The 26,151-nt window shown below is 39.0% G+C and overlaps 1 protein-coding gene across 2 annotated transcripts in view; it reads right to left on the bottom strand.

Annotated features, from left to right (window-relative positions):
• The window catches only part of MDGA1 (MAM domain containing glycosylphosphatidylinositol anchor 1), a 345,745-nt gene that overhangs the window by 174,644 nt on the left and 144,950 nt on the right, over nucleotides 1–26,151 (bottom strand). For both annotated transcript variants that reach the window (XM_087965585.1, XM_087965576.1), the window contains exon 5: nucleotides 14,078–14,210. In XM_087965585.1, coding sequence (XP_087821711.1) covers nucleotides 14,078–14,210 — 133 coding nt within the window. The remainder of the gene's footprint in view (nucleotides 1–14,077; nucleotides 14,211–26,151) is intronic.

The following is a 26,151-nucleotide window of genomic DNA, read 5'->3' as shown; positions in this document are numbered from 1 at the left end:
ACCGGTTCGGTGGGTGTGGCTTGGTGGGCACGCTTTGCACATGCGCGCACACACTTTGCATGTACACACGCGCCAAATACACACTTTGTGCAGGTGCAGATGTTTGCTGACTCACCCCTGCAAGCCTGCACTCTCCCTGTTGCTTCAGTAGCTGCCGTGCCACAATCTGCTGTGCTACGCAAAGCAGCTCTCTTTCAAAAGCAGAGGATAAAAGCCAGTATGGGAGCCAGGGCAGGAGTGTGTGCCCAACAGCAGAATGTTGGAGAAAACTGGTTCGGTCTCCGCTGCTCATCAGCGCTACCAGCCCGGCAGAACCAGTAGAATACCACTACCAGAGGCATACAACAATGCTAGGCACAAAAAAGATCAGTTTGTGCTTTGTTGATCAGCTTGCCAAATTATACTGGGAAAGAAGAGAATGTCTCTCTGAATCCCACCTTTTGCCAATGCCAACTCCTGGCTTTTCAGATATTATTGCACTGTAATTTCTATCAATCCCAACCAATTATTTGATTTTCCCCCACCCCATTGCATAACTGAATTGTTGCTTTATAGGCTTCAGATCTCTCTCTAAAATTATTGCTGGGATATAGATTAATAATTTATAGTCCGTTTTCCTTAAATGTATGAAGTATCACCACTTTTAGAATGTGTTAAAGTTTACAGGCCTATAATCTGGTGCCTTCAGGGCTACAACACCTATCATCCTCCATCAGCAAGGCAATTTCCACAGCATCAGGTTAGGAAGACCCATAAAGCTTATACTGCCTTTCCGCAGAAATATGAGGCTCGTTTACACTTGATGCCATTTCTTGCACTTGAGCTATAAAGAGGTGCACCTTCAAAGCGTGTTACAAAGAATGATTAGAAGTTCCCAATCACAAATTCTATCTTCTACAAGTTCCTTCCCCTCCTGTGCACAGCAAAATCTTCCTTGAGGATTTAATTCTAAGTAGCTTCGTATTATAGCAACTTGTTAATATCTTTCCCCCACATCCTACATCCCGTATCCTTCCCCCACATCCCACATCCTCCTCCTCCTCCTAGCAATTATTGCTAACCTCTAGAGCTCTTTCTTTAACTGCCTTACATATCAAATGCTGGGCTCTAACCTCATTCACAAATCTTTGAGCCTCCCCTTTATGTAAGGAGTCATATTATGAATGGGCAGCTCCTCTGCTTTAGAGTGCTTAACCTCAACCCTTCTGATTAATTCCTTTTCTTCAACATCCCCAGACACAGATCCAAAAGGCTTTTCTCTGTGTTTTCTTTTTTAATCTCTCAAAGGCCCTGTAATGCTCCTTCTCGGGAGTCTTCAGAGACTTCACACAGAGCTCAGAAATTAACAATCAATGGGACAATGGCAGAAGCATGTTTTAAGTAACAGCTGTAATAACGCGAAATAAGGCATCGTTACATATTCATAAAGCTTGATTTAATGACATCATTATTTCTGCCATCTCTTCTTTCTGGGCCCTATGTTAATGACCTATACTGGATTTGCACTGAATTTCTAGTTCAGACAAACAAAAAAGCAGGAAGGCTGTTCTCTTACAGGGGCAAGAAAATACATATTTCACAACTATTCTCATTTTCCCCACATCCAGACTGATTGGCTTACATTTGGACACTTTAAAAATATTCCTTGTCTTAATTCCAAAATATATAAGACTGACACCATAGTCCATGAAACGGAGATGAAGTACAACACTGGCCAATTATATCCAATCTGTTGGGAAAATCAATGTGATGTAATAGGGAAAGTAAAGACCATGGATTACAGGCAGGAAGACTGTGAATTCTAACCCTGCCAGAGACATGAAAGCCAACTGGGTGACCTTAGGTCTCTCTCTCTGTCACTGTCTCTCCCTCTCCCTCTCTCCCTCCAGGAAGAAAATACTGGCTGGTCTATTCTGAAAATGTTGCCAAGAAAACTTCACCAGGTGACAGGTGACTCAATGGATCACCACCACCACAATAACAAGTACTCTGGTGACTTAAGTTTTGACTTCAAGGAAGGATAGTATGGCTGGATAGCAGCATGAACTGAATCTAATATTCAGGCAAAGAAATTTCAGCTGAAACCCCAAGCCCCAGACAAACTGAGGGAAGATGTGTGGGTGAGTAAATGTTGTGGCTATCCAGCAGCAGGTGCAGATGGCTGAGGAGAGCGAGGACTCAGATGAGGGGCCAGGACCATTATGGAGTGGACTGCTGCCTTCAGAGATTGTGGGAGCTGGCAGCAGTGATGAGGAAGTTCCCGAGAAGCCTGTGCCAAGTGCATGTGCACGCAGGGTTGCTCACAGGAAAGAGCAGCTGCAGCAGCACAGGCAACTCAGGAGTAAGACTGTAAGGTAATGGCCCCTCCTTCAAGAAGATAAAAGCCAGCTGTGAAGCGAATATTCTTTGCAGGAAGCAAAGATGTTTTGAAACTCAGCCTCGTGTACATTACAGTATCTTAAGTTGGTATTTAAAGACTCTTGTGTTGTGAAATATTTCTTATCTGTTATTCTTGGCAGCCTTGCACAGTTTTGGCGAGGCTCATGCTTATCAAAGTTAATTAGTTTGCAGCAGCCTTTTAACAGGGATTCATAAGAATCATTAAAAGGTTTCTGTTCCCTTTGGTTCGTGTTTGTTTTATTGGAAAAGGGTTTGGGTCAGAACAGTAAACATGAATTTATGGGCAATGAAACATCTTCTTGACAATGTCTACATTGCAATGAGTGGGAAGTGGATGACCATATAATTTGCCCATATGCTCTCCCTGATTTTCCTATCTCACAAATGGGAGGTGACATTTTGCTGAGCCCCAACTAGGCCTAATCTAGGACTGGGATATGTGGTGAAACTAAGAAGAATCTGAAATCCAAAATATGGTTAGAAGTGAAATATGACTGGGGTTTTATTAATGTCTTCCTCACCAATATAAATACTTCATTTGGCCTTCCAATTAAAGGGCTGATGCTATAATCTTTTTTGGGGTTTCAGGAGGACTGTAAGTCTTGAAGAAACTAAAACCCAAATGATAGCATTTTTATGATAAATAGGCAGAACAATATTTAATCACATGCTGCTGAAGGTACACTATTTTGCATTGTGTAAACATAAGCATTATGTCAATGTTAGAAGACATCATAATACTATTCGGAAAACACAATACAGCTCGGAAAACATCTATTATTAGCGTATTGTGCTATTATTTCATTTATATTTCCAATAGAATTTAGAGCATGCAAATTTATAGCTGTTGCATCAAATTACATGGACATGTTTTTTTAAAAAAATGTGAATAACTTATAAAACTACAAAGTTGCTAGGAGTAACTTTTTTCTGAACAATCTGAAGAAGTTGAATTTTCTTTGCCTAAAATGAAAAAAAAAAAAAAGAATTCAGAGGTCTTTATCACCCAGAGGTTATGCTTTGATATTGCAGTAAATGGTAGTACACATTTGAAGTTTTTTCCTATTATTATGACTTCCACGTATTAATATTTAAAGTCCAGAAGTATTTGTGATCCAATTACTTAAAGAATCATCTCCTTCAATATAAGCTTACCAGTATCAACTGTTTGAGCTAGGTGGCCTTATAAATCTTGTTAAGAAAGAATATATAAATAAAATAAATAAATTCAAATTCTATCTTTGGAGAATCTTTTCTAGGAGTCTCCACTAAATGATGTATGATAGAAGTTTAGTAGAAAGGAGACTTAGTAGTTGTAGCACTCTAAATGTCTACAGATTTTCTCAATCTTCCAGATGGTGGTGGTCTTAAAGGTGCTTTTTTCCAAAACACCACTGGACTTTCTTGGGATTTTTTTTTCTTTGAAAAAGTTTCACTTGTCATCAAAGAAGCTTCATCAATTCTAACTGACTGGTGGGGAATGGAAGGATTTATATTCTTTGCAGTCACCTGGTTGTTAGCACCCTGAGAGATGGTCATTAGGTCTCTGAAAATTGTTGAGGTCAATATAGGAGAATATTTGTAGCTCAGGGTTGAAAGGAGGGGTCCTTGGTGCTCTCTGAGCTTGCTTGGTTTCTTGCAGATGTTTTATTATTCTAACTAGGTAGCATTGTTAAGGTATTCCCCATTAGGAGAATGAGTGCACTCAGGGAAACATAGTGAGAGTGATGTTGAATAACACACGACCAGCATACAGATACACTGAATAGTAAAATGTAGGTTTTACTTCCAGTAAACGGGTGAACAAAGTCCAACAAACAGTCCAAATCATACATGGTTAAAGCAGTTAATATCAGTCCATGGATAATCCAAAAACGAAGTCAAGTATCATAAACAGAGTTCAGTAAACGGAGTTTGCTAACAGTTGCAAAACTCACAGCAATCCAAGCAGAACGACGATCAGGCAATATGGCAAAACAGGAAATGCAAGGAGAAAGAAACCAGGTTTCTGGCTCCATCTTATGGCCATTGGAGGAACTGCAGCCAATCACACTTATAGCATTCTTTTAAAGATACAGTATTAAATTACTATCCTGGTTTATATATTTCCAACCCAACTGTTAGATGACTATCATTCCTAACAAACATCATCAGTGCTAGTGGTGATGATGTTGCCTAGTTAGGGTAATGAAACGTCTGCAAGAAAACAAGCAAGCTCAGAGAGCACCAAGGACCCCTCATTGTTGAGGTCAATTGAGGCTTTATCTGTATCATCAGGTCATCTGAATCAGAATGTAAACAGGTGTAGAATCTTCTCGAGATTGATGAAAGGACTGTGTTGTAAAAAGGAAATAGGTGGTGGCATATCTCTCCCCCTCTCTTGAGGGAAAGCTGTTCAATTTTAGTATAGATGGCCTCTTTGATTTCCTTTTCAAATCAGTGATCCTCTCTGTCTAGAATATGAATTTTGCTGTCTTATGAAGCACCCTTCCCTGAGGACCCGCCTCCAATATCTACCTTCTAGAGTTTTAGATTAAAAAAAGTTTTAATTTCATTTTTAAATTTAAAGCTACATAACTAGCATGTTTTAAATTTCAAAATGCATGAAAGCTGCACTGCCACTTTAAAGGTTTGTCCTCCAATTTTTTTTAGCTCCATGTTTCCCTGAAAATAGGACCTACCCCCCAAAATAAGCCGTAGTCTGATTTTTAAATGTGCACCTAATATAAGTCCTACCCCAAAAATAAGCTCTAGTGAAGTGGATGGGCATGGCCATCACAAAGCAGCAAGTGCACATGGGCTGATGGTGTCTGGAACCAGTCTCAGCCCATGCAGCACAGCTGAATTGATTACTTGTCCAAGCAGCAGGTGGAGGCAGAGGTGAGAGGGAGGCAAGCAATCTGGGTGCGCTGTGTGGGCCGGGGGAACCCAAGAGTCAGTGGGCTGGAGTGAGCAGGTGTTCGTGGGAGGCTTGTCTTTGCGTTTCTCGACTTGCCTGCAGCCCATACAGCTTGTCAGAATCACCTGCCTTCTGCCCTTATCTGCTGCCAACTGCCACACGAAGATGAGCCTCCCACGGCCAGCCACCCACTCCAGCCCACTGACTCTTTGCTTTCCTGTGGCTCATGCAGCATGTCTGGATCTCCTGCCTCCCCCCACCTCTGCCTCTACCTGCTGCTTGAACAGGTAACTCACCTGCACTGCATGGGCTGCACAGCCCCAGAGTGTGCTGATCAAGGAACTGATGGGCTGCAGCTGCTGATGGATACCATCAGTCCTCACATGCTTGCCGCCTCTTGTTTGCACACTGGGGGATGCAAACCAGCCACCAGCTGATCACCCTGAAATCATGTTTCCCTGAAAATAAGCCCTAGTGCTTATTTTGGCGCACCCCAAAATATAAGACTGGGTCTTATTTTGGGGAAAACATAGGTATTACTTTTTGACTACATTTTTGAATTGGAAAATACCAAAGGGATCATTTTAAAAGCGAGATCATATAAATGTAGTCCATTAAATGGAAAATTTAGCGAGGGAATACTGGGCTATTCTATCCACCAAGAATGCATGATATTTGGATTAAAGAAATTATTTTATTGGTCTTCAGAATCTGGAAAAATGTGAAGTGTTATTTCTCCTGCTTTTAATGGGAAATTTAATTTTTTTTATTTCCCATTTTCAATACAATAGCTACATGGTTGAAGAATAAAAAAACAAGATGCAGTTTATGATGTAAAATGAAACCTGTTGATTTTTGATCTGAAGAAATGCAAATAAAGCATTTTTCTACCCTAATGGGCCTTGCTATAAACAAAAAAAGTTCCTGAAGCACTAGTTTAGGCAACCATTCAAAATTATGTATTTTCTTTTATGTCAGTTTCCCAGACTTAATAGCTAAAACCCTGTGTAGCAACATTTTGTTTTCCATTATGTCAAAAAATGGGTTTGTTTATATGTATAAATTGGCCAAAAGGAATCCATAAATCAGCTCCCTGCGCCTTGTAAACGTGCAGGCAGCATCTCTCTAGGCTCCTGAGTTCTGACTAGAGAGCACAAAATCCAAGTTCAGCTATGGGCCCATCTCGGATTACATCCTTTTGCAGTTAGCAGATGGATGCTAACAATGTGCAGCCATTCTTATGCAGGAGATGAATCTAATTTATTTGCAACCTGTGGCAATTACTTTTGTTCTCTCTCTCTCCCTCCCTCCCTCCCTCCCTCCTTCCCTCCCTCCCTCTCTCCCTTCTCCCCATCTCTCAAAAACAACTCACACATACCTTGCTGGTAAGTGAGTTGAGGAACAAGGGGAGGAGGAAAGCAATAAAAACAAAGAGTCACTTTCAATTCTCTTTGAAGTCCAATTTGCTGCAATATAACTGCAGGAGAGTTCTCCTTTGTTGTGGTTTAACTGTGTTGAAATCAAGACCGAGAAAAAAAAATCCTATCCCTGCTTGCCCTGCATTGCCATTGTCCCATCTGTGGGCTGCCAAATCTCTGGCCCTCTTAGTTGTAAAACCATTAATAATAGAATAGTCAGGAAAAACTGGGCAGGCATGCAAAATCACAATGGTTTCTTGCGTTCACATGCTGGAATCTCAAAAACAGGAAAGAGTGATACTTTTTGGATGAATCCAAAGTTATGGTTTGAGATATGATTCCAAGGATTTGATGCATTAAAGTACCGATCGAGGGGAAATTCAGCTATTCTGGCTGAATTTAACTGGCATCAAAAGATTTCTGCAGAGGCATTCAGTCTCAGTTGCAAAGGAGTTCATCTATTCTCTCACCTCAGAACAAGATAACCAGCAATAACAGCATTTGTTCAGGCTAGTTGGAGAGTCAATGTGGTATAGAGCAGTGGTCCTCAACCTTTGCAGTTTGATGATCTGGCTGGGGGCGGGGAGAAGGGAATTGGGCCTAATGAATGGCGGGCCAATGCACAAACGCTCTCAGCTCAACTCATTCAAGTGATGGGCTGGCCAGCACACGCATGCAAACGCAGCTCAAGGGCAACTTGAGCTGTGTGCACGTCAGTTCACCGCTTACATGAATTGAGCTGTGCACATGTGCACACAGGCCTTCCTCTCATATGACCCGGTTCTGAATAGGCCATGGCCTAGTAGTGCGCCATGGTCCAGGGCTTGAGGAACCCCTGATGCAGAGGTAGTCCTCAACTCATAATCACAAATGGGACTGGAATTTCTGTCAATAAGCCATATGTTCATAAAGTGAATTGTGCCTGGTTTTATGACCTTTTTCCAATAATATTTGCCACGGCTGTTATGCAAATCACACAGTCATTAAAGGAAACCAGGTTTCCCATTCACTTTACTTGCCAGAAGTCAGCTGGGATGTTCGCAAATGGTGATCATGTGACCCTGGGATTCTGCCCCTGTTGTAAATATACGTCAATTGCCGAGTGCCCAATTGATGATCACATAACCATGGGGATGCAGTTGTCAGTTCAAGTGTCAGGATTCCAGCAGTTACCCCAAGTAAATCATAAGTCTCAAGCCAAACTTCCAAAACTTCAAAAGGATTTATTGGGAGTTAACATGTCCGGCACTGCCTGGGTGTAGCCGACTCTGAGACACATAATTCATTGTCACCCTTGACCCTGGTTTTCCCTCATGCCTGGGTGTATCATAATTCATGTTCTCCAGTGAGACACATCCATAGCCAAGAGTCATGTTCTCCAGTTAGATATTTGTGCGGCAGAAACTTCAGTCACCTAGTTACTACCTTTGAAAAACTATTTATGGAATGCACTTTCAATTTTCAAGCTGCCACACTGCTCTTTCAAACCCCTTTCCCCCCTCCCTTTCTGTTGGCAACTCTAAAAAGACCATAGAAATATTTTATGAGTTGACAGCAAGTGGTCAAAAGAAACTTTTTTCAGTGCTCTTGTAACTTTGAATGGTTGTTAAATGAATTGTCATAAATGGAGGAATATCTACAGTATAATGTACAGTATTAGATTAGGATTAGGAAGCCCATTTTCAAATCGCCTTCAAAAATAGAAGAAGATTGTATAGTTTGCATCAGAGAAGTACGGTTGTGGTGCTAGATTTTTCTGCTTTGTTTTTCGTTTCTTTCGTTTCTTGCTTTTATTGTATGCATAGTTGTTTATTCTTGTTTGTAAGCCACCCAAAGTTTGGTTTAAATTGGGTGGCTCTACAAATGTTTTAGATAAATAAATAAAGACAGCTCACTAGACTGATTGATTGATTTTGGACTAGTCACTCTCTCAGCCTGAATTATCTTACAGGGTTATAGCTTTGGGGAAGAAATGAAGGATTTATCTGATTTTCCACTGACATTCTTAACCTGTTTCCTATTTATTAAGAGCCCCTAAGAAAATTCAACAGCAAACATAGTCAATGTGACCTTTTGGAGTATTCAGTGGAACCAATGCTTCTATCCATATCTTGAATAGAATTAGCCAAAGAATACCTAATGACTACATTGGTCCACAGCACACTTGAATTAACCAAATACACAAAGGTTGAAATAACCAGGATTATGGAGCTCATCAACCTTTGCCTAACCACATACCTCCAATGGGTGAACTTACCAACAAATTAAAGGACACCTATGGAACCACCTCTTTCAGAACTTACAGCGGAAGTTGTTATGCAAATCTAGAAGCCATAGTGCTTCCACAAATACAACCCAAAATATGGATCAGGTATGTAGATGACACCTTCACCATAATAAGGTAAAGGTAAAGGTTCCTCTCGCACATATGTGCTAGTTGTTTCCGTCTCTAGTGGGCACTGCTCATCTCCGTTTCAAAGCCAAAGATCAAGCACCATCCGAAGACGTCTCCGTGGTCATGTGGCTGGCATGACTAAATGCCTAAGGTGCATGGAATGCTGTTACCATCCCACAAAGCGGTCCCTATTTTTCTATTTGCACTTTTACATGTTTTAGAACTGCTAGGTTGGCAGAAGCTGGGACAAGTAATGGGAGCTCACTCCATTATGCGGTGCTAGGGATAATAAAAAAGACCAATTACAGAACACCCACAGAACTATAAACAACATCTTCAAATGAATCCAATTTACCAAAGAAGGAAAACAACAACAACACATTATCCTTTATGGACATTCTGATCAGCAGTGACCACAATGGCAAAATTAGAAATACAAGTATACAGAAAAATCACACACACCAACCAAGTGCTCCACTTCCAGAGCAACAACCCAAACTTCCACAACAGAAGCTGCATAAAAACTTTACTTAGATGAGCACTAACTCACTGCAGCAACCCTGAACAACAGAAAAAGGAAACAGAATATCTCTATAACATATTTCAACAAAATGAAGATCCACACAACTTTATCAAAAAGTGCTTGACCACTCAACCCACTATAGTCCAACCAACACAAGATCCAAAAAGAGTAACACTGCCATACATCAAGAATTCTCAGAAACCACCAGCAGACCACTAAAATCACATGGAAACAGCTTGACCAAACATCCTAAGTAAATAAAAAACCCAATAACCCCAGAAGAAAAAACAGGAATCAACTACAACATACAATGCAATTACTGCAACAGCCACTACATGGGATAAATAGGCAGAAGATTGGCAAAATGCATCCACGAAGACATGATGAAAACTCTTTAATTTCACAACATATAGACAGACTTAACTATAGTTTCAGTTGGGAAACTGTTACCATCCTAGACCAAGCCAAATCCAAAAACACTAGGGAATTTCTAGAAGCCTGACTTTCTGACAAATTAGGCATTAATAGACACAATATCTATATAGTATATACTATGCAAGAGACAATCAGCAAGCTGAAAAGGAACAAAAAGACCAAAACTCCCCCCCACTAGTAATCAGAATTCAGATGAGCATAAATTAACTCCAAGATTAACATCAGACCAATCAAGTAAAAAAAAAAACAATCAAAGAACAATCAAAATGCATTCAGAGACAGTGGAAATTCAGCATAAGCCAAAAGTTGGGTCTTAGATGAAGTTAAGTCAGTGAGACTTACTATGAACAACTTTGTTGTTAGAATAATGCTCAGATAAGAGATGGGGCATCTTTTGTTTTTCAAGTGTTGCTGAACTGTAGCTCTCAACATCCAACACAATGACAACACTGGCCAGAATTGCTGGGAGTTGTAGTTCAACATCTGAAACATCTTGTTTACATCAAGCAAGACAGCCTTTCCTGTCTGCTTCCAAACAAAAGAATGTCTACCCCTGAGATAGCACTAGCTACCCATTTATCTTCTCAACACACTGGCTTCAAAAACCACAGACTACAAAGCTAGATATGTCCTCTATTGAGGGTCACACGGATGCACTTCAAAAAAATGTATCAAAACATATTTAAAACAAACATTTTGGAGAGATAAATTAAATGGTATCTCAAGAGAAACTTGAAAATGAAGTCTAAAAGCATTTTGGAGGTTGATTTTTAAAACATCACAGAATATCATACACACAACCTTCTACAATGCTACTACAAATCTGGGACTGGAACAACTAGTAACCAACAACACTAGACTAAACAACTGCCTCGATCTCATCTTCTGCAATAGTTTGAATTTAATTTACGGAATACAAACTAAAGAACCCTTTTCCAGTAGCGACCACAATATGATTGACTTTTGTCTCAACATACGTCCACACAAAAATCACCACAATGATGTAATCCCCAATTGTAACTTCAAAAAAGGCAACTATGATCTTATACACAACGATCTCTCATCCCTTGATTGGCAATCTCTATTCACTGGATGCAATACTGTTGAAGACCATTACAACATATTTTTACTTGAAGTCAAAAGAGTCATCAAACTATATGTACCAACAACAACTCCCAAAACAAAACAAAAAAGCAGATTACCCATATCAATAAGGAAACTTCAATCCAAAAAGAGATCACTCTGGCGGAAAAACAAATCTGGTCACGTTGCCAATTTCAAAAACCGATACAAAAATTTATGCCACCAGATAAAGACCGAATGCACCAATTATCACATTAAACAAGAGGAAAACCTTCTAAGTACCGATTCCACCCGTGCTTTTTACAATTTTGTAAACAACAAACTAAAAGACTCAAGGTCCATCCCTCCCTTGATAGGACCTGATGGTAAAGACTGCAACGACGACACCATTAAAGCCAACATCTTTAACACATTCTTCGGCTCAGTATTTGTAAACAGCAATGGATCATGCCCAGTATTTCCTAGCCGTACCACAGATAACAACAATGATCTAATACATATCGATTTCACAGAAGACAATGTTGAAAAAGCACTACGCAACCTAAAACCATCTCTATCTATTGGACCGGATGGAATATGTGCCTACTTCTTAAGAAAGCTATCCACTGCCATAGCCAAACCTCTAAGCATAATCTTTGAAAAATCTTTCAGAACCAGCTCCTTGCCTAACCTATGGTCACAAGCCACAGTCATCCCCATCTTCAAAAAGGGAGACCCAAGCCTAGTTGAAAATTACAGGCCAATCTCCTTATGCTGCGTCACCTGTAAAGTCATGGAATCAATTATTAACCAATCAATCATCCTTCACTTAGAGACAAATAACCTACTCTCCAATAAACAATTTGGTTTCAGAAAAAAACTATCCTGTAATCTGCAACTCTTACACTGCAAAAACATATGGACGACACAACTCGACCAGGGCAAAGCAATAGACGCAATCTACATAGACTTCTGTAAAGCCTTTGATTCAGTGGTACACGACAAACTACTCCTAAAAATAAAATCCTATGGTATCTCTGGACAACTGAATAACTGGATAGAAGCATTCCTGTCAAACAGACAACAAATGGTCAAAATCGGGAGCGTACTATCAAATCCAGTACCTGTCAATAGTGGTGTTCCCCAAGGCAGTGTTCTAGGACCAACTCTCTTCATACTCTACATAAACGACCTCTGTGATCATATTAAGAGCAATTGCGTTCTCTTCGCTGATGATGTAAAGCTGTTCAATACCACAGACAATACTGCTACCCTACAAAAAGATCTTGACTATGTATCAGAGTGGTCAAACAAATGGCAACTTCAAATCTCAACAAATAAATGCTCTGTCTTACATATTGGCAAAAAAATCAGAAAATAAAATACAAGCTGAATAGTCAAGATCTTGTTGATGACTCAAGCTCTGTAAAGGACCTTGGAATACTCACCTCTAATGATCTAAGTGCTAGAGCCCACTGCAACTACATAGCCAAAAAGGCATTAAGAGTTGTTAACCTAATCCTACGTAGCTTTTTCTCTGGTAATATCACACTACTAACCAGAGCATACAAAACATTTGCTAGACCAATACTCGAATACAGTTCATCAGTCTGGAACCCACACTACGTATCTGATATTAGCACAATTGAGAAAGTCCAGAAATATTTCACAAGAAGAGTTCTCCTCCTCTACTCGTTGTAGAATACCTTATGCTACCAGACTTGAAATTCTAGAACTTGAAAACCTTGAATTACGCCGTCTTCGGTCTGACTTAAGCATGGTATATAAAATCATACATTGCAATGTCCTACCTGTCAATGAATACTTCAGCTTCAACCATAACAACACAAGAGCAGACAATAGATACAAACTCAAAGTAAACCGCACCAAACTTGATTGCAGGAAATACAACTTCAGCAATAGAGTGGTCAATGTCTGGAATACTCTACCCGACTCTGTAGTTTCTTCCCCAAACCCCAAAAACTTTAACCTTAGACTGTCTACTATTGACCTCACCCCTTTCCTAAGAGGTCTGTAGGGGGCGTGCATAAGCGCACCAACGTGCCTACTGTCCCTGTCCTATTGTTTCTCTTATTCTTTTATTTTTCTTATATGTACCCATTTCATGTATTCACAACTATGTATACATTTATACTTATTATCTTGTAAACAATTGGCAAATCAAATAAATAAATAAATAAATAAAATAAATAAATAAATAATGAGGAAGCAACTCAGAACACAAAATGATCCAGATCCGAAACAGAGATGGGTTTTGTTCGAACTAAAACTAGAGCTTTTTCGGTTATAAGATTTTATCCTCAAAACCTCATTTTAAAAAAAAAGTTCTCATAAGTGCAAATATAGGGAAATATTAGAAGTTAAGTTAGTATTAGACATCCATGTATCTTTTTAAAGGGAAAATGTGGCCAATTAACAGCTTGTGAACCACACAAGGACCCCACACCATTTATTTATCAATTTCATATGGATCCTTCTCAATTAGTGGCAGTAAATAGAATTCAAACTAAATAAAAACAATAACAGATACAAAAGTTAAAAATACAGGTAGCCGAGAAACAAACAAAATTAAGAAGCAAGTACTTAATACCGAACTCTCCAAAACATTATCACATTGCACTATTAAAATTTGGCGACCCTTCTCCACAAAATGTGGACTCCTACAGACTTCAGCAACAGGAATTGGAGGAAACAATGGTAATTGCCATAACAATTACCCCCTTCCCTTCAAACAATTTTCATCTGCTTAGAAAGATTCCTAAGAAATCTGAGGTCCACCTGATCAAACTTCCCTCCATTTCTTTTGCCATCATTAATCTCTTGAAAAAAGAAAACCTTAAAAGGGCTTCTTCCCCTATTGATCTTGATGGATGAGAGTGAGAACCATTTCCCAATCCCATTATTATTGGGTTTCTATGACTTACCAGTTGTGTTGGTCAGCTCAAAGGTGACTGTCTTATCAGGGATGCCACACACATTTCTGACAGATACCTGGCATGTATAACTGGCATAGTCGTGGGGTCGTAGATTTTTCAATTTCAGGACTTTCGTTTCTCCCTAGAGTGTTTGAAAAGAAACAGATGAGAGAAGTCAAGTGAACTATTTGTGTCCACTAGCCTGTGAAGTGAACTGCAAATCTCACATACGGTTCCAGTGCTGCTAAATTCCTTTCAAGTAATTGTATCAAGTTTACTTGCCTCAGTTTACAGATACCATTTGGGGTAGGTGGGTGGGAAGAGAATGGAATAAAATGTAGTCTTGTGCAAGAGTAAGAAAGAGAGGGAGGGGTCTTTAGGCACCAATAGAGTCAGAATCTCCTTCTTTGGGTCTATCCTGCCTCATTTAATAGCAATAGCACTGAGACTTATATACTATCCTATAGTGCATTACAGCATTCTCTGGGTAGTTTACAGAGTCAGCATATTTGCCCCCAACAATCTGGGCCCTCATTTTGCCAACCTCAGAAGGATGGAAGACTGAGTGAACCTTGAGCCCTGTCAGGATTGAACTCCTGGCTATGGGCAGAGTGAGGCAATACTAAAGGGGGCTGCTAGAGGGCAGTCCCCTGACAGCTTATTTTTCTATCAGTGTAATCAGTTTGTAATTGGCCATGCCCCATTGTGAATATGTAAGCTGCCTTGAGGATGGATTGCTGTCCATGAGATGGTCTCAGGATTCTCAAGGTGCTCAACTAATCCTACTATAATGGAAGCAAGAATAATAGGAATTAAGCATTGCTAAGGCTTCTAGCAACAGGAATGAAGCATTGTCTGCCACATCTCTCTAACTATTCTCCTTTTCAGCTTAGTTACAATTCAGTATCTGAGAAGGGTGCTGGTGATGTAAGTTTTGGGGCAACAATATCTTGTTTTGAGGTACTTTGTAATACAGTAATACAAGGTTAATAGCAGTTTGTAGTGTCCCACTGTCATGTGACCACAATTTGTGATATTATTTATTTTTTTTTCTGGTTTTTGGCACTTATTTCTATTTTTTAGCAAAAACACCCCTTGGAGAAAATTGATTTGCTTAACTGCCACTGTCAAAAATAGGATCTGGTGGTATGATAACTGATGACCACAATGGAGTATTGTAATGTATTGTAATTGTAATTCTAGGCTCAGCTATAGTCGTAAGTCTAGGACTACCTATATATAGGAAACCTACGGGATCACCAAGCATACTTCTCCTCTTCCATCTAGAATGCACACCAAGTTTATCATTTATAGCCAAGCTCTACACTATAACTACATTTGTTTTGACTCACTTGATGCTCAATTGATGGAATTAAACCATTTAGGGGACTGCATTACCACCCACAAAGATCAATAGACAAGTCAATAGAGTCAGATCAATAACCAGGGAGGACCTATTATAAAACAAGTTATAGAAACAGAACAAGAGGGGACTTCTGGTTTGAAGGGCTTCGGCGACAGACAGAAATCCGCGATCGTGCACGGTTTCTGTCTGGGCTCGCCGCTGGAGCGCCCCAAGCCGGCTGGTTTCGGGGCTAAGCCACCCCATAGAGGTGGTGAAGAGGGGGGAGACCACCAGCAGGGTTGAGGAGAGCCGCATCTCTCCTCCTCAGCTGGCCATTACTCCCTTTCCCGAAGGCGGTTGCAGCGGTGGTCAGAAATGGCCACCACAAAGGAGAACTCGACCGGAAAAGAATGTGCAGGAGGAAGATAAGAAGTGAAAGTTTTGGCTGACTGGGTTAAATTGTAAAAGCAACAACTAAGGTACCCTGGAATTTAAACTTACAAAAAATAACATCGCTCCCAAAGAAGAGTCGGAAGCAGTGAAGGAAAGTGAAAAGGGAAAGGTTTGGCTTTTTTTCCTTTCTCTCTCCTTCCCTATACTGACAACTAAGAGACTTAAATAAGAAATTGGAAAAATCCGCTTTGACATCAATAGGCAATTAAGCTGAAAAAAAAACACACAAAATGCCAAAGGAATTATAAAGATTTCTGGACATTAAAAATTTTCTTTTTCATAAGCAGGAAGGGAGAGAAAAAGAATAAGGGCAGGATCTGGAAGAGGGGGGAGACTGCCTGGAATTAAAAAAGAATCTACAGTAAAACTTCAACAAGACTTCTTACATTTTAACTGAAACTTTGCAACTAAAAAGTAACCCCAGGAAGAGAAAGTGAAAAAAAAAGAGCAAAAAAGAAACAGCTTGTGTGTATTTGGATTATTTGGTGATCTTTGGATTCTTGGTTATTATATTTGAATGACTAAAATCAATCGGGTGGTTGTTTTAAAATTTATACAATGGCACCACTTCTGGATGAATTGAAAATGGAACTTAAAAAGTACAAAGAAGATGCAAAAGAAGGGAAGGGTTCTTTTGGCTTCGTTTTTCAATTCTTAGAAATGGAGATTTGGAACTATGAGAAACAACAAGAAACGACTGCAAAACAAGAAGACTGGGACAAAGAAGAAGCCATCTTTAATGAACAAGCAATTTTATGTGGGGAAGAAAATAAGTATAATACTGGAAAGCAACAGAAAAGGGGAATACAGAAGAGAGAAATAGAGGTAGAGAGACAAGGGGGTAAAAAGGGGAGAGAGAAGAAGAGAGGGAAGAAGGAAAGGAAAAGAAGTTACAAAGGACCGGAGCAAGATATAGAGAAACAGGACCTATTTAGAGATAATGGGTGAAAATCTAACTGAAAAAGGGATTCTGTAAAGGTACATAAGATTGTATTGTTATATTAGTAATAGAAATAACTTTAGAAAATTGGAAACAACGTATGATTAAAATGAGGGATAAAATAGTTAGTGTAATTTAGTGAAATGTTTGTGAATAAAATAAGTGAAATAAAATAAATGAGAAAATTGAATTAGGAAGGAACGGGAACATTTTAAATAGTTAATGTTTTATAAAATATAAGTGAAGTGGGGGGGGAATTAACTATGGAAAGCTTATAATTGTTCCAATAGAAGTATGATATTTAATTGAAAAGTAATGTTAAAGATGTTAAGACTTTAATGAATATTAATATTAATGATAGAATTGAATTGAAATGGAATGTTGTTTTAATTATATACATTTATAATTTTTTCTTTTTTTTAAGAATACAGTGTGTATTTTAAGAATGTACCAAGCAGAATCCGAATGGAAGTTATGTATTATATTGAATGTTACAACTTTAGGGAAAAGATATAAAGGCGTCCAATCAGTAACTACAGGAGAAATTTTGTTTAATGAGAAAAGATAATAGATAATTGAAACAGGACAGACAAAAAATATAAATACAATGATTTGAATTGAGATGAGATAATTAAAATAAAATTGAGAAAATTAAAAGAGGGGAGAAGCTATGCAGAAAATGTAAAATAGTAATAAGATATGGAATAGAATATAAAAATGAGCATGAACCTGAATTTATGTCTGTACAAAGAAATGTAACCCGGGATTACGCTACTTTCAAAAAAGATGTTTTATTTGTATTTTTTTTCTCTTTGTGAAAACTCAAATAAAATTTACAAAAGAAAAAAGAAAAAGAAAAAGAAACAGAACAAGAGAACATCAGTGGGTTGTCACCTACAACTCATAACTCAAACTACTCAAACACATTATTTATAAACTACAGCCAAACTGGACAATGATATTTCTCTTTCTTAGGCACCAGGTGAGAAGTCCATACTTTGATACAGACAAATACTCAATTTGAATTCTCACAAGAAACAATGGTGCTTTCTATAGGAACCAGGCTCTGCAACAAACCCAGATATCTACTTTGCTTCCAAATCTACACCAACAGTACCATCACAAGCCCCAACAAATGCACACACCAGATTAAAGGCATCTTCACATACTCTTCCTCTAATGTGATATATGCCATCACCTGTCAGCAATGTCCCTCTGGATTCTATGGACAAACTTTACACAAAAAAATTAATGAACACAAGTTTGACATTGGAACTCAAAACAAGGACAAAGCAATAACAGCATTTCAACCTGCCAGGGCACAATCTCTGGCAGACCTCAAATGTCTATTTTGGAAAAATTGAACTTCCACAACACCCTTGAGCAAGAGATTGCAGACTTCATATATATATTACAAGTGTTCAGGCAATCTGAGAAGGTTTCGACTAACACAATGGCTCTTGAACACATCATAATTGTTAATTGATAATATCTGTCACACATTAATCTACATTTGCAGAGGCAACCTGTCTAGCCCTCCCTTTCTTCTCCCTCCCTTACTCCAGTTGAAATCTTTATATTTTTTAGCCACTCTATAACATTTGATGAAGTTTATGAAAACTTATACCTTTTAATAAAATGTGTTAGAAAAGCTGATACCAGACTGCTGATTTTTCCCCATTATCCTTAGGGTTCCTAAAAGCAATATTTTGTTGTAATACCTTCCTGGCTTGAGAAATCAAATTGATGGGCCAATAGCAATCATCATGTTTTCAATGAAAACTCTTGCATTTTTGTTCTGGTCCCAAACATTTTTGTCTTTTGATAGTGGTATGTTTTCACATTGATGATAAAACCAAAACTGCACTGTTAATTCCTTTTAGAGAAATATGCATTACAATTGGCTCCCTTTGAATTTTACCTTACAAATTCCTTTGCAAATTTTGATGTCTTCCTTGAAATCAAAAGAATAAAAATTACTTTTTAACATCCATTGATATAATTTATGTGACAACTACTGTAAATCAAGAGACTGATGTTCTCAGGCTAGATTTGGGGATTATGCAAAGCATTATATAATTGATGTAAATGATGAACAATTGCTCAGCTTCAGGGCTACCAAGGCCCATGCAAAGGGTTTATTAAATTTCAAGAAGGGCAGAAGAAAGAGGTATGGATCTGAACCATCATGTATATAAAAGGTACTTACAGCCTCACGTTGCCATTGGGCATTCAACTGTTCTGTTGGGTTTCATTCTTACTTGCAATAAAGATTATTATTTAGCTAAAGTGTTTCTGAGTGACTTTTGCCAAATCCAAGCCTAGGAAATTAATTCAGCTGTATAAAGGTCTGTGATTTACTGTTAGGTCCTGGTCAGGAGAGTCTGACATTTTCTTTCTCTTTTTTTTCTCCGAATTGTATCTTCTGTTTTGCCTTGAGCTTTTGTGAAATCCCTTTTGATTTGTAACATAATTCACTAACACAGTCTATTTTCTGCCTTCACTCTTCCAATTTTTCCAGAATACCCTTATATCAAACCAGTGCAGCCCTCTCTTAGTAATCTGAATGTTACCATCTTATACTCCTTTCCCTTTTGATTTCCAAATTATTAAAACATGCCTCTTCCTGAAAAAAAATGTGAACTGAAATGAAGTACAGTTTTTCTTTCTTCTCCCCCCTTTTTTTGCCGATTGATAAAACATTACTTTTTGAAGCCGTAATTCCTGGTACAAGGGTGAAGTAGAACTTGATTCTCTCATTCATCTACTATACCAATCTCATTCATCTCAGATGAAGCTATTTGTGGACAGATGGGTTGCAGAAAGCTGCAAGGCCAGGAAAAAAAAAACCTAGCTAAATGACTTGTTTAAAAAAAAAACAAAAAAAAAAAAAAACAAGAAGAGACCCCAAAATTAATCTTAGAGCAAATATATAGCAGAATTTGATGATTTAAGGTAGAATTTTTCATGGAGAACTTGGTGTTTATATTTTTTTTAATTCTCAACAGTAAATATGTTTATCTGCCCTTCTTGTGTCTAAGAATATGGAGGAAGAGATTTTCAGGGAAGAAATGACAGACTGAAGACAGCTCCATGAAAAGCAGAACCAATGACTGTGTTGGAATGAAGAGCCAGTCACTAGATCAACTCTTCAATCACTCCTCTCTGTAAAAAGAAGAGCATTTGAGATTGCCTAAAAGTTTCACAGACAGTGAATCTTACACAGAGATTGCAAGTTAGAAATCTCTGGTAGGTTCCCCTGATGAGGGAATAGCCATCTTGATCAAACTGGGGACAGCACCTTTGAAAAGACACTTTTGCATGTTTCATTTTCTAATCGCTTTTGAGAACTGCTTGTTAACTACACTAACAGTATAGAAGAACATGTTCAATAGTTTCTAACTGTCTTGAGTCACAAGGGGATACTCATATTGGATTTACAAAAGAGATCTGTTAAAGAAGTATTTTGTGAAAAGGGACAATGAACAAAATAAAAAGAAATAAAGTTTAGGCCATTATTTGAATGAACTAAGGATCAAAATGGTTAGAGGTAAATGGAAAGAATATAAAGTTGGTTTATTTGATCAAGGTTAAAATAGATATATTGTTATCTCTGATAACCCTCAGTGGGCTTTTGCTGATATTAGGTTTGAAATGATGAGCCTTTAAGGGATTGCTTAAAGATAAGAGACTTAATATGGAAAGAAGACATCATTTGTTATATATTAAGATAATATGATAAGTTACTAAAATTATTTATACTTGTGATAAAAGGGGAAGTCATTCTTTTATATATTCCTTTTCTTTTTATATTCTTATTTTTATTTCTTTTCTATTTTTCTGCACTTTTTATTTTTATTTTTAATTTAATTATATTTTTAATTGTAAGTTTTTAAATAACATTACTATAAAAAGGAATGCAAATGAAGAGTTTAATTGCTATACCTGATATTAAACTTAACCCAAAGTTAGGTTTGGCAATTAGATATCTTGTTATTTTTATTCATTGGCTTGCTAATCAAATCTCGGATAATATTTGCTTTTATGGAAGGGAAAATGTAGCTTTGGAGCAAGATAAACACCAACAAGATCACAATACCACTGTGAAAACCTGCCTCCAGAAGTCCAACACTGCAGGTTTTTAAGAAGAGATTGGAAAACCATTTGTCTGAAATGGTAGAGGGTTTCCTGTCTGGGCAGGGGGGTGGACTAGAAGACCTTCAAAGTTGCTTCCCACTCTGTTATTCTGTTATTCTGATTGTTATTCTGTTCTGATAATAATAGTTAGAACTTCCCTGTCAAATATTGATTTATGTACGGTTTACATACATCTAATTTATTGATCAATAAACATGGGGTAAATGTGTAACCACCACCAGGTCTGTACAAAGCTTAAACTATTAAGTTTACAATTTATCTGTTAATATAATCAACTGTCCCTAAGCTTCTTCTAAAGACTAATGTAGCTAAGCCACAATTCTGAGAAAACAGAAAGCACACAGATGAGTGAAACATCATGCATCAAAATGAACTGTTCTCTCTCTTTTTAGCAATACCATAATATGCCAAAGACAAGAAGCTGTTATATCAGATCTTCCTCCTCTCTCAGCTGCCCAGTTTTGGCTTGTCAAAGGAATGTAATAGGTGTTAGCCTATCACTGGCATATAAAATGATTACAATTGCAGGCTAGAAAATAACAACAACAAATCCACTCCAACTCATTCTGCAACTAGCATCAGGCAAACTATTCGTGGAGCTGCAATTTTTGGTAGCATGTCAGTTATTAAGCTTTTTCCAATTATAAAATAACTTTCCATTTTAAGGGGTAGTGTGATATAACAGTTAGACTGATGGACTGGGAAGGGGAAGATTTAGAATCTAGTCTCTGTGGGTAGTTTGGGCCAATCAGGATCTCTCGGTTGAACTGTCTCATGGGATTGTTCTGAGGATAAAAGTGAAAGAAGCATATTATATATGCTGTCTAGAGGAATGATAGGATGGGCATCTAATAAATAAGAAAAAAAAATCTTTCCTTTCAGCAACTAATCAATGAAATCCTTAAGGACAACAAAATAATTCAAGTGGGAAGCAAATGCAAGGCAGGAAAGCAGGGGCAAGGTAGAAAATTATGCCAACTATAATGTTACAACCAAAAGAAGACAAGGGGACTGGGATTTCCAGAGTCATGTAAAGCAACAGCTCCCAGAATGAGTAGGATCCATGCAATGGGAATGGGACAACTTGCCACAGCCAACTTGCTGCAGCCAACATGCCATGGCCAACTCACTGAGGCCAACTCACCGGAGCCAACTCACCACAGCCAACTTGCCATGGGACAACTCGCTGCAGGAGTTGTTAATTTAATTATTTAAAATAAATAAAAATTATTTTAATTTTTGCCATTTACATTTCATTCTATCCCTCCTTTTGCATCCTTTCTTTAATGATTATATTCTACCATTTCTTTGATTTTAGTGCAACTCTTTTCCCACTGCAAGTTGTTCTGTGGCGAGATGGCCATGGTGAGTTGTCCTGCAGCAAATTGGCCATGGCAAGTTGGCCACAGTGAATTGTCATAGACCCCCATGCAACAGGGCCATCACTATGGGGAACCTTTAAATATGTATTTTTAATCCAGTGTCAATGATTACAACCAAGGAAACATATCACATATTCCCTCTACATCAATGACTATTTTTATTCAAGATGCTCACCAAAACAATCATTAACAGCTCTGGCATCTCAAAATATGAATATTTTGCTTTATGGTTAATCCTGCCAAGAATCGCAGTTCCCTCTCTGACCATTAGTAGAAACCAATGAACTAGGCAGAAAAGTTAAACAACTTTTGTTACTGAGAAGGGACAACAGAATGCAATTTATGGATCAAATTTCTTACTAATTGTAGAGTTTTTCTCCAGAGCAGCTACACATGTCTATAGTATACATATAGACTTTGACTTATGACCACAATTGGGACCAGAATTTCCCTTGCTAAGCAAGATGGTGGTTAAATGAGTTGTGCCCAATCTTATGACTTTTTGCTATGGTTGTAAACCAAATCACTGTGGTTGTTAAGTGAATCATGTGGTCATTAATCTGACTTCATGAAAAGTCACTTTTTTCAGTGCTGTTGCAACTTTGAATGTTCACCAAACGATGGTTATAAGTTGAGGTCTACTTTTATTTACATCTATCACTATAAATCAATCAAACCTTCAGATTTCATAAAACAAAGGTGCAAATGAACAGGAAAATTGCTATGCCCATTCCTTTTCACCTAAGAACTGGGGCAGGAATTAATATATCTCAGTGTCATACCCCTGTTGGAGGCTGATTCCGAGGGAGAGGAACAGCCAACAGGGAGTGGAAGTGTGGATCCAGAGGTTGTGGAGGAGGATGCGGAAGAGCAGTCAGAGGAAGACCCAGGCCCACCACCTCTCCATCCTAGGGTATGCAGGGAGGAGAGGATAAGGGAGAGACATGAATGGCGTGGCATGGTCTACGGGGGAGGAAAGGGCCTTGATCCTCTTCATAGGCTGCAGCTGTGAGAACTGGTTAAAAGGATGGAGATGTGTATGGGCCAGTGCTGGAAACAAAGTGTGGAAATATCTCTAGTCTGTCATTCCTCACTGAGTCCTTCCCAGTGTGTGTTCTGATATCTGTGGATGTCTTCAAGCCCTTATCTTGCCTGGTTCCCTTAATTGTTTCAGTGTGGTTTGTGTTGTTTTTGCTATTTATAATTTATAGGCATTTTTAGTTTAAACGGCATTTCCTCCTTTTCGTAACTGCTTGTGGGGGAGTTTTTTGTCTTCAGTCAAGGATATTTGGACCTTTGAAGCAAAGTGAAGGAATAAAAGGGGCTTCACCTGTTTTCGTGACTGTGTTTATTTTGTATCCCACCCTGGGTCATCACACTCAAGCTTTACTTTACTTTCATCTAAGAAACATCTTCCTTCCCCAAAGCATGACACATAACTTCCCTTTTTGAATATTGTTCTGGAAATACAAAAATCTTGAATATCCTCTCTTCAATCCCAATAACTCAGGACACTGGGTTTCACCTCATAGCACAATTCACTGCATGCAGAAGGGTAGCTTTGGTTATGACCTCAGTGAGAGATCGCCTAGGGCCGGGGTGTCAAATTGGCAGCCCACGGGCTGGATGTGTCACATGCAGTGGTGCAGGCCACGTCCACCCCAGCTCCACAAAAGGGAAAACATCCCAAAATTTCACGTGACGGCAACGTGACATGGTGAGTTTGACACTCGTGGCCTAGGGCATGTTGCAAAAATCAGATGCAGACAGAAACCAAACAGAGCTCAGCCAGATGTGCAGAATGCAACGAATTCCGCATCGTCTTCCCTTCCCTTCCTTTCACAAGGACAACAAAATTAACTATGAGTCTGCATATGAAGTAGAGCTGGAGGGTGGGTGGGGTCTAATTTTCCCGATTGCTTTGTGGAATATAGCAGTGATGATGTTACCTAGTTAAGGGTAATGAAACGTCTGCAAAAACGGGGGGGGGGGGGGGGGGGGGGGGGGGGGGGGGGGGGGGGGGGGGGGGGGGGGGGGGGGGGGGGGGGGGGGGGGGGGGGGGGGGGGGGGGGGGGGGGGGGGGGGGGGGGGGGGGGGGGGGGGGGGGGGGGGGGGGGGGGGGGGGGGGGGGGGGGGGGGGGGGGGGGGGGGGGGGGGGGGGGGGGGGGGGGGGGGGGGGGGGGGGGGGGGGGGGGGGGGGGGGGGGGTTTGTGGGGGGTTTTTTTTTTTTTTTTTGTGGGGGGGGGGGGGGTGGGTGGGGGTTTGGGTGGTAAAGGAAGCTCAGAAAGCACCAAGGACCCCTCCTTTCAACCCTGAGCTACAAATATTCTCCTTTAGTGGTGATGTACTCTCAATTCCCTAAAACTTCAAAGAAGAAAAATGTTAGCATGTGATTTGAGAAAGTCAGCACATGGACAGTTTGTAGAATTTATGAAGGAGAAAAATAAAGAAAACACACATTCATTGCCAGAGATTGTTTCTGAATAGTAGTCCATCACTAGGTATTTGAACAATCTCAAGAAAAGTCAGTCATCCATTTAAAAAAAACTGAGGCAGAGCATTAATGAAACATAGGCAATACATCAGGCGATAGGAGAAGGGAGGATCCAGCTTGCTCTATCAGATTTCATGGATTAATCATATAGTTTGAACAGCTATATATGGTTGCAAAAGAATTTTTCCTTAATACTCAACAAGCTCTTATCACAAGAAGTATCTTAATATATATATATATATTTTAGGTACAAACTTTCATCCCTTAATGCACATAACAGAGGTGGTATTCAGCAGGTTCTGACCAGTTCGGTAGAACTGGAAGCAGAAATTTTGAGTAGTTCGGAGAACTTGCAAATACCACCTCTGACTGTCCCCGTCCCATCTATTCTCTGCCTCCTGAGTCCCAGCTGATCGGGTCTTTGTTGCCCTGCACAGAACGGAACTGGAAAGCAGGTTAGTGGGGTGGGGAGGGAATGGGATTTTGCAGTAACCTTCCTCCAGGAGTTGGGAGGGAATGGGGATTTTGCAGTATCTTTCCCCTGCCACACCCACCAAACCATGCCACTTCCACCAAGCCACGCCCATAAAACTGGTAGTAAAAAAATTTGAATCCCATCACTGGAACATAAATAATATAAAGTAACAAAGCAAACTTTTATAGATGGCTAGACAGACAGAAAGACAGATAAGGGACTCTTTGAAATGGATTTTTATCAGTTTGGCAGCAGAGCTGCATCTAGAATGCTGGGCTGTGAATTTTTAACTTGTACACAGGGTTTGCCAAATCTGCCCATTTTCTTTTATATATTTATTTTTATTTTATATTTTTATATTTATATATATTTTATATATATTTATATATATATATATATATATATTCCAACCCAACTGTTAGGTGACTTACATTCCTAACATTCTCCCCTTTGGGTAGGACAATATATACAACCTTACATTCTAAGTCCATAATCCTCACAGCAAGCCTTATGCTTTACAGAGCCTTGGGCTTTTGTAAAATGATCTGCGATGTTATTTTCTGACATACAGTATTCCAGCTTAATCATCTTACTTTGCACACATTGTCTCACAATTAAATATCTTAAATCTGTGTGTTTTGATCTTGTCTTAGCAGCAAGATTGGAAGCCATCTGTATTGCTGATTGGTTGTCTTCATAAACAACAATAGAATCTGTGACATCAATTCCCATATCAATTAATAGTTGCTTATAACAAATTAAATCTGTACATAATAAACATGAGAATTCAGCCTCCATTGTTGATAAACTTAAATGTTTCTGTCGAATAGACCTCC

This window comes from Notechis scutatus, chromosome 1 (genome assembly GCF_049901735.1).
Source record: "Notechis scutatus isolate UNSWTSFEM ecotype Mainland chromosome 1, rNotScu1.2, whole genome shotgun sequence".
Taxonomy (NCBI): Eukaryota; Metazoa; Chordata; class Lepidosauria; order Squamata; family Elapidae; genus Notechis; species Notechis scutatus.
This window is presented reverse-complemented; position numbering and strand designations above follow the sequence as displayed.